Genomic DNA, 12,687 nt, shown 5'->3' with positions numbered 1-12,687 from the left:
CTGGAGATTAGTAAATTTGATCAAATGGTCAACTTAAACTTATAGATAAATAGACAAACAGGTACACATTTTATGAAGCCCATAAGGGATACTGCTGGTAAACTTGAAGTCAAAATGATAATAAAATGAAATCTAGAAATAATTTTATTGAGATACTTTGTGCCGATGTTGCATGTGAACCTTTTATCTGACACAGTTCTTACATGTTCTAACATATTCCTGGATCTTCAGTAAGTGGTGGCCATGACATCACACATCAGACCGTCCATGGCTCACATGCCTAGCAACAAGTACCATCAGAGCAAAAGGAAGACAAAATTGTGGCAACCATGACATTCAAAAAAATGGTAAAATAAACAAAAATAAATACATGATACTCATTATTCATTGTATTCTAATATACTAAAGGGGCAACTGTACAAGGAGTCAGTAACAAACATAACATACATACTAATCTATAGAATTTTGCTCTTGCTTTCTAATTAGGAGTTTAACTATATGGGGAACAATGGCAAAAAAACAAACAAACACACAAATTCACTTAAGATTGTAAATGGTATTCTATTGAAATGTCAAAAAATGTCCCAGAGAGTGGGTTGTGTAGGACATCCATCCATCCATCCATCATCCAACCTGCTATATCCTAACTACAGGGTCACAGGGGTCTGCTGGAGCCAAACCCAGCCAACACAGGGCGCAAAGCAGGAAACAAACCCCGGGCAGGGCGCCAGCCCACCGCAGGGCACACACACACACACACCAAGCACACACTTGGGACAGTTTAGAATTGCCAATGCACCCAACCTGCATGTCTTTGGACTGTGAGAGGAAACCCATGCAGACACGGGGAGAACATGCAGACTCCTCGCAGGGAGGACCCGGGAAGCGGACCCGGGAAGCGAACCCTGGTCTCCTAACTGCAAGGCAGCTGTGCTACCCACTATGCCGCCCTTGTGTAGGACATCAAAAAACAAACACAAAATTACCTGGGTAACAATTGCAATGCCTTGTGAGATAAGCCTTTAATTTTGTAAAGGTTAGAATACCCATAACAGTGATTGGAATATTTTACATTTTAAAATATGGATTCCTTTGAATGAATACTATATGAACAATTATCTAAAATTTCGGTGGTGTCAAACAATATATTTATATAAAGTATTATAAACTGCAAAAAAAAAGCCAATATTATAATTTTCCCCTTTTTCCTCCTTACCTTTTAGAACAGATTAAAAAAAAAAAAAAACATTCTTTGTTAACACGTCTTTGTCCAAAAGTACAAATCTATTATGCATTATGCTCACTTTATAAATAATTAGCTTTTATTTTACCTGCAGACTCTGGAAAAAAGGTGCCATCACTTGCTTTACAAAGGACACAAGTTAAAGTGAAGAAAAGGAGGATTCATTTGGAGCAGAGCCATGTGATCAATATATTGATTGCAGCATGTTGGGAATTCACATGACCACAAAATGTCAGACGCTAGTTAAAATGTCGGTGACCACTCACCAATGGAAACAAGCCCAGTGAGTGATAGCGGCGTGGAGTGCTGTTGGGCATCGTTTTATTCCTCAGATTCTTCAGCTCTTCCTGTGCCTCATGAAGCATCTCCATGCACTCTGCATACTTGTCCTCCAGCTCTCGTAACTGAGAAGAAATTAAACAGAATTACTAAAAATCTCTCTATTATTAAAAACAAAAATCTTGGGGAATCTTGGAAGGGAGACGAGACATGATCTTCTTGGAAGACAATTTGACGTCCCGCGAGACAAGGCCGTGAGACAAAAGGACAGCTGCTATAAAGGCTTTTAAAATGATTGACGACAAACATAACACGCAGCTCGGCAGCAGCAAGCCAGCAGCTGATCTGCCCGCATCTCCTTAGTGTGCGTTCAGCCCCCCCCACACCTTTGACATAGCGAGCAGCAGAGATGCTAAGTGGCTGCCGTAAGCGCCCCAGGGAGAGGGGAGTGGGGGCTGTGAGCGAACGAAGCGAGCAGGGGACTTTGCCCCAGTACATATTTATACACACATATATATATATATATATATATATATATATATATATATATATATATATATATATATATATATATATATAAAGACAGAGAGATGACTGCCATGACCACCAAACCAAGCACTCACATACAGGCTATGTCCCCTTGGTGATGCCAAACTGTGACACTTGGGAGTCATAACCTTAGGGCTTGACAAAAAAATACTAAAAATAAAATTAAAATAGTAAGATTTTTCATTTAATTCTTGACAAGAAGAAGGCTAGGTGCTAATGTAGTAAGTATGAGGCAGTGATATTTTAGCTATTTTTTAAGATATTTATTTGTAGCTATTGACAAGAAAATAAGAAAGCTCTCTTACTTCAGTGACATGTTTAAGGCAGATGGTTGCGCCTGATTTTCAGTCAATGCCAATGTAACTAAGACATGAAAGACGTTACAGGAGCTGCCCCCCATGTTAAGTCTCAAAGAAGTCTCTATATACCATAGAATGAAAACACTTAATCAAGCCATGTGAGGAACTGCACGGTGCTAAGAAAAGAGACACACATATTAAAGAGAAGAAAAATTCAGAGTTGTTAGAGAAGATTAGTGTGATAGTCAACCGTCACAATGGGGATAGAAAGCAAAAGATGGAATTAAATGGTTGTAGAGCAGTGCAGTGGCAGAGATGGAGGCCAAACAAGACATAGATGGAAAACTGAAAACGTGTCTAACCAGCTTTAACACACTCACCTCTGCAGTGAGCTGGCGTTGGGCATCTTTGGCTGCACCCAAATGTTGGCTAAGTTCTTCATTTTCAACTGCATACTGGGAAAAAAAAACCTTTTTATGAAAAAAATGATACTTACAAAAGACAATAACGGCACTTTGACAATATATAGTAGGAGTCACAATGTACTGTCATTTCAGTTTAAGACTTAAGCAATAAACATCTGAACAGGTTAGATGAACTATGGCTGGTGTAAGAACATCTATATGCAATATTCAGTATGCTAGGAACACATTATTTGCATTAAAGCGGGCACCGTGTGTGCCAACTGCAAGTGCTCCTTTAGCCTGTGTCGATTCTCCACCAGATGCTTGGGTTTATGAGGTGTGACAATTTAACTCCCAGAATGAACCCGTAGAAAAAATGTGTGGGCATCAGTGCACCAGCGACACTGTCACCTTCAAAGTCTTCTCCTTCTGCAGCTATGCATTTAGGTAGACGACATTACAATTGCTGGAGACATACCTGGAACTCTGTTTCTGGAATATTCTGTTACGTTAAACTGGATGTCTGAAATTTTTGAAAAACTTTGTCTTTTAATGGCAGTTTTTATTTTTGGGAAGAGCCAGAAATGACAAGGGGCTATTCACAAGTCAGGCGAGCAGGATGTGCTTGATTTCTTAGCCAGGAAGTCATTAACACTGAGGGCATCATGGCTTGGGGCATTGTCACGATGTACGTATGATCCAATTCTGGTGTTGTTGTTCACATGTCATTCAACCTCGTATGCCAGTCAAAGACACTTGACTGTTTCATAGCATTCTCGACTTACGTCACATTCAACAGCTCCGAAGTTTCAGAAGCATAGGTGACACCACACGACTGTTCCAGAAATTAAACTGTCACACCTCCTGCTTCCCAAAGACATGCGTGTTAGAATAATAAGCAACTCTGAATTAACATAGATGGTGTGTGAGGGTGCCTTGTGGAATGGACTAGCACCCTGTCCAGAAGTCCGCTCTCGCCTTGCTCCTATTGCTCCCAACAACACCACACTAGATACTGTGAAAACAATCACAAAATGGCTTGTGGATGGCTGGATATGAAAACAGTGTACAAAAATAAATACAAGAAGTTAATGAGGATTTCAAGATTGAATTTCACACTTTTAAATGTAACCATTTAAAAAGCTATATTTCTTTTCTGACTTTAATCTTCAAAACTTATTCAAAGATGAAATACAGGTATTACCTATTTCTACTAGAATTTCTACAAGCATCCCAAGGCAGCTGTGCCTATCACGGTTGTTTTTTTGCTTTCATCAGCGGATTATTCTACTATGAAGTAAGTTTAACTTTTACTACTCCCTTACTGCTTTGGACTTCTTCTGCAAGTCAACTATTTGGGATAATAGGTGTGTGATTTCTTCTTGTTGCCGAGCAGCATCCTCCGTTTTCTTGGCTAATTCTTCTGCAATTGAGGTGATCTGAATATTTGCATCACCTTAAGGGAAACAAGAAAAAAAAAAAACATCACGCTACCTCTGCATTACAGACCCCCATCATATGTTTTCAAATAAAACATTAAGTAACAAAATTAATTAAAGAGATGCTCTACAATTTTCAGGATTAACTCATGACAATTCCTGCATCCCATGTAACACACTATACGATTTAACTGTCTGCAACTGAAAAAATTTGGACGTGAGCGGCAGTAGGCTTTATGCCCTCGGAACCAAGTGACCCAAACTATTCGATAACATTTCAGTAATTATTTACCTCTGTGATGCTGATCTTTCTGATCATGAAATAGGTTGTTACAATAGCATTTGACGAGAAGAATTCATAATTAACTCCAGAAATACGGTATCTGCGGTTTCCTCTTTCCCTTGCATGATTTGGCTCAAAAACTAATCAGCACATTGTTTTCTTGTACCAGTCCTAAGTTTTGAGTTTGCTATTTTTGCGTCCAGCCGTTTAGCACACAGACAGAAAGACACACACACCCATCATCGAGATATTAATGTTTTCGGTGTCAGGGGATGCTAAAATGTTGAGATTCATCGAAATCCAGAGATCGAAATTTTTGATGAATCTAAAACTTTCGATCGTCCCTCATAGACAACAGGTTATGGTGGGGTGGTGGGAGCAAAGCAAAAAAAGGCCTTCTAGCACTGCTTATAATAAAACTACATGACAGTTTTTGACATATAATTTATTAGTCAGGTCAATCTAAAATATTTCGTAATTAAAACTATTAAGATTTAATTACCAGTATCCTTTCACCACCTTTTAGTGAAACTAGTTTAACAATCACAATATGGTTTCTATGCACGTCTTAAAAATAATTTTGGGAATAAATGAAGAATTTTAAGTGGAAATACAAGGAAGTACACCGTAGAATACCTAATTTCATGTAATTTTTTTTGAATATTGTATATCTTGAAAACTCTGAATAAGCTTTATACCATTACACTTGCTAAGGGAAGAGGTTTTGAGGTAGTAAGAAAAATATGTTGGCATATCCAACTGAATTAAGTAAGTTGTTGAAAAGAATGCCTAAAAGGAATAGCACAGGATTCTTTAGAAAGATCACACAGGAGCTTTCTCAGTGGCTACAGTTAAAAAATGAAGTTATCGTGAGTAAATAGTAGCTCCACAGTAACTAAAATAAATGGGCACCTAATAGGTAAAATATAACTCCCTTATTCTGTTTGTCCGTCTCAGACAAATACACTACTAGTCAAACGTTTTAGAACAGCTCAGTTTTTACTTCAGATTTATTCAGCTGAAATGCAATGAACGACCTGAAATGGTGAAAAGGTAAGCAGTAAACTGCCAGAGGTTAAAATTTAAACTTTAGTTTAGCAAAACCTAAAAAAAAGGAAATTAAAGAATATTACAAATAAGCCTAATTCAGGGAACACGTTATATGTTACAACCTACTGGTCCTTCTGTAGCAATTAAAGTAAATTAAGCTTTGCAATATGAAGCAAACAATTTCCACAGGTGTCCCTACTTGTGGTGATTACTTAAAAACCCTCTGTCTGTCTTAAAGCAGAGTTAATAATAATCATTTTTATTTATGAGGCACCTTTAATACACTCAAAGATACTTTACAATTCAATAAACACAGTCCTTTCTAGTCACCCAGTCACTGATGCTGCCACTGCCACTGCCATGCCTCACCATTTGAAATGATACTGTTCAGGTGATGAGCCGTGCCAGGTTTATACCAGACATGGCGCTTTGAACACAGGCCTAACAGTTCAATCTTGGTTTCAACAGACCAGTTAGTCTTGTTTCTCATAATTTAAGAGTTGTTAGGTTCCTGTTTTGAAAGTCCACGTGTGATTTCATGTTTCCTCAGGCCACTTTGTCATAAAACCCAGAGTAGTGGAGTGTTGCCCCTTTGGAAGCTTCTTCCATCTCCACACAGAGAGATTCCTTGGAGCTCAGCCAGAGTGACCATATGGTTCTTGGTCCCTTCTTCCTCTACTGCTCAGTTTGGCCGGGTGGGCAGCTCTAAGAAGACTCGTGGTGGTTCCAAACTTCTTCCATTTAAGAATTTTGAAGACCACTGTGTTCATGGGAACCTTCAATGGTGCAAAAAGTGCTTTTGTAGCCTTCTCCAGATCAGACAGTATCAACACAACTCTGCAGGGTCTTCTCTGGACCTCATGGCTTGGTTTTTGCTTTGATATACACTGTGAACTGTGGAAACTTCTACAGACAAGTGTATGCCTTTCCTAATCTTGTGCAATCAATTGAATTGACCACAAGTGGACTCCAATCAAGGTGCGGAAACATCTCAAAGATGATCAATAGAAAGGAAAGCACCTGAGCCGGATTCCAAGTGTCATTGCAAAGGATCGGAATACGTATGTCAAGTGATAGTTCAGATTTTTACTTTTAGTAAATTTGTAAAACCTCCTAAAATACTGCTATTGATTTCTCATTCTTGGGTACTGAGTGTTGTTTGATAAGGCGATAAAATAATTTAAATGCTTTTAGCATACATGTGTAAAAAGTGAAGGGGTCTGAATACTATCCAAAGGCACTGTAAATGTGGCAAAGTCATGGCTATACAGGTAGTCCCCAAGTTACAGACATTCGACATACGAACAGGGCCTCAGTAACGGCCACTCCGTCATCTTCGGCCTGGGGATGCTGCAAACGGTGGTTGGAGGGGGTGAGTTCACTGCGCGTGCAGTGTAGTGTCCCTTGAGCGGCTCCGGTTGATGAATGGGGCGGTGGGAGCCGCACCCCATTCATTCTCAGTGGGCGACTGGGTGTGCGGCAAGTGGTGACCCGGGGTCCAGTGTCACCGCTTGTGTGCAGGACAGAGGCTTGATGGGGCGGTTGGCTGCCCGCCCACCACGCCGCCACAGCTACTGCAAGCGGTGACCCGGTTGTGGCTGAACGGAGGCCATTGAAGGTGAATGGGGCCGCGGAAGGGCAGCATTGTAGTGTGGCTCGGGTGGCTGCCTGTTGAATGGTGGCGGTGGGGGTCAATTCACTATCCACCTTTGGCCGTATCCTGTTTGTTTTCGGTGGGCCGACGCTACAGGCAGCATACTGTAGTGGAGGTGACTGTGTGGCGGGCGGGTGGTGAATCGCCCCTCGCCACCCCCATTCATTCTCAATAGCAAGCCTGCTTGTACTGTTACGCACATAGCAGGAAGTTGTCTCTCGTCAGTACATCAGACGTGTTGACGACGGGTGCCTTCCTGCTGTGATAGCGTGTACAGTGCTGTGCAGAAGAGCTCATCTTAACTCTTCACCCTTCAAGAATGTCTCTGAAACACAAATCTGATGCAAGTGCTGGTGATACAGTAAAGAAGAGAAAAACCATCGCCATGGAAAATAAAGTAGAAATAATAAAAAGGTCAGAGGGGGGTGAAACTCCATCATTCATTGGCAGAGCACTTGGTTACAGTCAGTCAACAATAGCATTTATTAAAATAATGTATCTGTTCCGACTTACATACAAATTCAACTTAAGAACAAACCTACAGTCCGTATCTCGTATGTAAGCCGGGGACTGCCTGTATAAAGCTCCTCATTCTCAGGTAATGCACATACATGGAAAGGGAATACAAACTAATGAATCTACTTAAAAGAAAATAAAACATACGTAGCTCTTTAACGCAATCGTTGACAAGTTGCTGCTCCTTCTCCTCATAGGTTATTGTTTCTGTCTTCAAATGACAAGCCTAGGAAAAAAAACAGTCAACAGGTTCCTCCAGTGTAACAGCAATCAGGAAAAAATAATCACATAATCTTTTGTTCCCTTTATATTTCTGTCCTAGTTTATTAACCCACTTCTGAAATTGTCACATCACCGGGACAGAAATGGAAGAGTAAATGTGATCTCTAAATGCACAGAAGGCCTTCTTAATAAATCAAAAAGGCCTTTTGTGTTTCCTCTTCAAGGGCTCCAGTGAGACCGAAAGACTTTTTTTTTTCTTTCCACAAAGGCAGATTAGTCGGGATTGCACACCAGTGTAATTAAAGTCACATTTTTGTCACCTGCGCAGTACAGTATGCAGCATTTGTGTGTTGTAGAAATAATAACGTGACCGAGATATTTCAAGTGAACACGCTTCCAAGAGGTGGGACAACTCAGAAATTCATTTTACTATCTGAGTCTGCTGAGTTTTGATGCAATGCTGTCAACTTAGGAATGCTATTTGCAGGTCATATTATGCTTAGGGTAAATGAGATTAATAAATTTAATAAATTTACATTTTACTTTAGCAAAAAAAAGTTACAGCTAACTGTTAATTGCCCTTTGTGTGCACTAAACAGCAAATCAAGCATTACACTGTTAATTCTTTCCAACATTTTGTGACCGATGTCCAGGGACCTTGCCCCACCGGGATGCCGGAAGAAGAGAAGGACCGGGAAAAGGGCAGTATCTTCCCTTCATCACAAGGGGGCGACCTCCCGGGATTACATGGGGGTCACAGAGCTTGAAAGCGCAACCCTATGGAGGGACGTGGCCACCACTAGTTAAGTGCCTGGACAGCTCTGGAACAGTGGTCCGCAGCACTTCTGCCACACCCGGAAGTGCTGCTGGATGTTAATTGGGGAGCACCTGGAGCACTTCCGGGTGCTGTATAAAAGAGGCCGCCTCGCTCCACTCGGAAGCCGGAGTCAGGAGGAGGAAGACAAAGCTTACCTGGGAGGAGTTGGAGGCGGTAAAGAGGAGAGAAAGAAGTCTGAAGGACTGTTTGATGGTGATTGGTATACTGTTTTCGTGTGTGGTGAAATAAACGTGTGTTTTGGGACATTCTGTGTTGGCCGGTTTATGTCCGGGTCCGAACCTTTTCCACAATTTATTTGAACACAATGAAGAAGGAAGATGTGATGCCACAAATGGTAACTCCAAAAATCCCCAAGGCACAGGAATGCAGCAGTCACTTAATACGCCACTTTCACTTAAGCGCTTCCAAAGTACAGGGTGTCATGAGAATGAAATGAAAACTGGCGTGATGATGTCGACTAATGAAAGCATATAATTACTTCCCTCAAGTTCCCCAGCAACATCGCATTCTGAACTTTATATAGAATTTGACTTAAGGGTGCGGACGCAGGAAGCCTGTTAAAACAAATTCATGTAAATGACATCAATGAGGCTTTTGGCTCCCATTCAGCTTTCTCCACCTACTGCACTTTAATTCCACTTGAAGCCATATAAACACTGGAGTGGCTACAATTTCTATTCATTTCAGTTTTACTTTTATACAACACGCTGCCAAGAAGAGCATTTTTAAAACAGGGCACATAAATAGTTACCTGTATTATGTGATACTAAATAGTTTTTGAGAGTGCAAAGGAAAACATTGGCTTTTCCGACTATGTCACCAACGAAGAGCTGCGGCCTCATAATTAGGAGACACTGGTGGATGAGGCCGAGTCTGAATTTGCATTCCGCCATTGTGTAAAAGGGGGCACAGTAATTAGCTCTGTTGCTGTTGGTGTGGAATTCCAATGTTCTCTTCACGTACTGGGTCACTCTGTACATTATGTTTTCACAGTTAGTAGATTAAAAGACACAAATGCGTTCTCGGTAGTACAGAGACTGTGCACCACATGAGGATCTACTGGTTACTGAAAATGATAACCTGAATATTCTGTACAGGGGACACTGTGGCCGAGTCTGTAGGACTGTAGACGGTACTGTGAGCCATAAGTTTGTTGGCCTGTTCTGATGTATCTGCATAAACCAGACTGGATTAAGAATGTTGCGCTCACAAAATAAATCCTAGCATAGTGAACAAAAAAAAAAAAAAACTTGTGGTAAATGAATTATGAAGGTGTATGTAGCTGCTGGTGAGTAAGGCAGGAAGGTCTAATGCGTGCAGAAAGAAATCTCAGTGAAAATTCAAGGCAAACAGTCCACACAAGAATAAAGAAAAAGTTGTTACGTATGTAGAATAAAAGGCACAAAAATGGGAAAAAATGTTTCTTCTCTAAACTAAACTTTTCTTGTCTAACTTCAGTTGTTTGAAAACATAAAGATGCTTTACTTCGCCTTCAGTACGTTCATAACGTATGGCACTGCAACTGTGTTGCGGTAAATGTTACGGCGTGGTATAAAGGGGTGTGCCCTCCATGCCTTACACACGGCAAGGCAGGTCACTAACGGAGTCTAATCTACAGGTGCCGGTCATACAATTAGAATATCACGACAAAGTTGATTTATTTCAGTAATTCCATTCAAAAAGTCAAACTTGTATATTAGATTCATTCATTACACACAGACTGATGTATTTCAAGTGTTTATTTCTTTTAATTTTGATGATTATAACTGACAACTAATGAAAGTCCCAAATTCAGTATCTCGGAAAATTAGAATATCAATTAAGACCAACGCAAAAAAAGGATTTTTTAGAAATGTTGGCCAACTGAAAGGTATGAACATGAAAAGTATGAGCTTGTACAGCATTTAGTTGGGGCTCCTTTGGCCTGGATTACTGCAGCAATGCAGCGTGGCGTGGAGTCGCTCAGTCTGTGGCACTGCGCAGGTGTTAGGAGAGCCCATGTTGCTCTGATAGTGGCCTTCAGCTCTTCTGAATTGTTGGTCTGGCGTATTGCATCTTCCTCTTCACAATACCCCATAGATTTTCTATGGGGTTAAGGTCAGCGAGTTTGCTGGCCAATCAAGAACAGGGATACCATGGTCCTTAAACCAGGTACTGGTAGCTTTGGCACTGTGTGCAGGTGCCAGGTCCTGTTGGAAAATGAAATCTGCATCTCCATAAAGTTCGTCAGCAGCAGGAAGCATGAAGTGCTCTAAAACTTCCTGGTAGACGACTGCGTTGACCTTGGACCTCAGAAAACACAATGGACCAACACCAGCAGATGACATGGCACCCCAAACCATCACTGACTGTGGAAACTTTACACTGGACCTCAAGCAACGTGGATTCTGTGCCTCTCCTCTCTTCCTCCAGACTCTGGGACCTTGATTTCCAAAGGAAATGCAAAATTGACTTTCATCAGAGAACATAACTTTGGACCACACAGCAGCAGTCCAGTCGAGACACTTCTGAACTTCTGACGCTGTCTCTTGTTCAAGAGTGGCTTGACACAAGGAGTGTGACAGCTGAAGCCCATGTCTTGCATACATCTGTGCCTGGTGGTTCTTGAAGCACTGACTCCAGCTGCAGTCCACTCTTTGTGAATCTCCCCCACAGTTTTGTTTCACAATCCTCTCCAGGGTACAAGCGGTTATCCCTATTGCTTGTACACTTTTTTCTACCACATCTTGTCCTTCCCTTCACCTCTCTATTAATGTGCTTGGACACAGAGCTCTGTGAACAGCCAGCCTCTTTAGCAATGACCTTTTGTGTCTTGCCCTCCTTGTGCAAGGTGTCAATGGTCGTCTTTTGGACAACTGTCAAGTCAGCAGTCTTCCCCATGATTGTGTAGCCTACAGAACTCGACTGAGAGACCATTGAAAGGCTTTGGAGTTAATGAGCTGATTAGAGTGAGTGTGGCACCAGGTGTCTTCAATATTGAACCTTTTCACAATATTCTAATTTTCCGAGATACTGAATTTGGGACTTTCATTAGTTGTCAGTTATAATCATCAAAATTAAAAGAAATAAACATTTGAAATACATCAGTCTGTGTGTAATGAATGAATCTAATATACAAGTTAAACTTTTTGAATGGAATTACTAAAATAAATCAACTTTGTCATAATATTCTAATTTTATGACCGGCACCTGTATAGTCAGAGAGACAAGAAATTGTCAGAATACACCAATTCAGTTCAGCTTGTGGGGGTTATAAGGACCTCCTATCGACAATGCACTAATATACAGTGGAACCTGGGGTCATGAACTTTGCGGAACACGTACAAATCGGGTCACGACCAAAAAAGTTTGCCAAACTTTTGCATGTGTTCACGACCACACACTCGGTGACGAACAAGCCAGTTTCCCTTCTGGTTCGTATGTGCCGATGATTTCCACACGTGTTCAGTCTCTCCCTGTGCATTGTTCTCGGTCAGACGTGCGTGCATTCGCTGCGAACTCTTTGTGCTCTATTTCGTGTGCTTTTGCTTTCATTTTGCAATTAACCATGGCCTCTAAGCAAGTGAAGAGTGGTAGTGTTGGTAAGAAGAAAGGTTCGAAGAAAACTGAAATCGAATTAAGGAAATTATTGAAAAGTATGAGTGTGGCGTTCGTGTTACTGATCTTGCCGCCGAGTACAAGAAGTCAAAATCTACAATTTTGACTATTCTGAAGCAGAAAGAGGCCATTAGAGCAACTGATGTTGCAAAAGGAGTTACAGTGTTAACCAAGCAGAGGCCTCAAGTGCTGGAAGAGGTGGAAAAACTGTTGCTAGTGTGGCTGAATGAGAAGCAACTTGCAGCGGATAGTGTAAGCGAGGCGATTTTATGGGAGAAAGCCAGGAAGATTCATGCCGATTTGCTGCAAGGTTA

General features: G+C 41.1%; 1 protein-coding gene across 6 annotated transcripts in view; it reads right to left on the bottom strand.

Annotated features, from left to right (window-relative positions):
• trak1a (trafficking protein, kinesin binding 1a) overlaps nucleotides 1–12,687 on the bottom strand; it is a 287,907-nt gene that overhangs the window by 40,414 nt on the left and 234,806 nt on the right. For all 6 annotated transcript variants that reach the window (XM_039736347.1, XM_039736348.1, XM_039736351.1 and 3 more), the window contains 4 exons: nucleotides 7,864–7,942; nucleotides 4,100–4,230; nucleotides 2,751–2,825; nucleotides 1,510–1,647 (listed from right to left, as the gene is read on the bottom strand). In XM_039736347.1, the coding sequence (XP_039592281.1) occupies nucleotides 1,510–1,647; nucleotides 2,751–2,825; nucleotides 4,100–4,230; nucleotides 7,864–7,942 (423 nt within the window). The remainder of the gene's footprint in view (nucleotides 1–1,509; nucleotides 1,648–2,750; nucleotides 2,826–4,099; nucleotides 4,231–7,863; nucleotides 7,943–12,687) is intronic.

The sequence above is a fragment of the Polypterus senegalus genome, chromosome 15 (genome assembly GCF_016835505.1).
Source record: "Polypterus senegalus isolate Bchr_013 chromosome 15, ASM1683550v1, whole genome shotgun sequence".
NCBI lineage: Eukaryota > Metazoa > Chordata > Cladistia > Polypteriformes > Polypteridae > Polypterus > Polypterus senegalus.
This window is presented reverse-complemented; position numbering and strand designations above follow the sequence as displayed.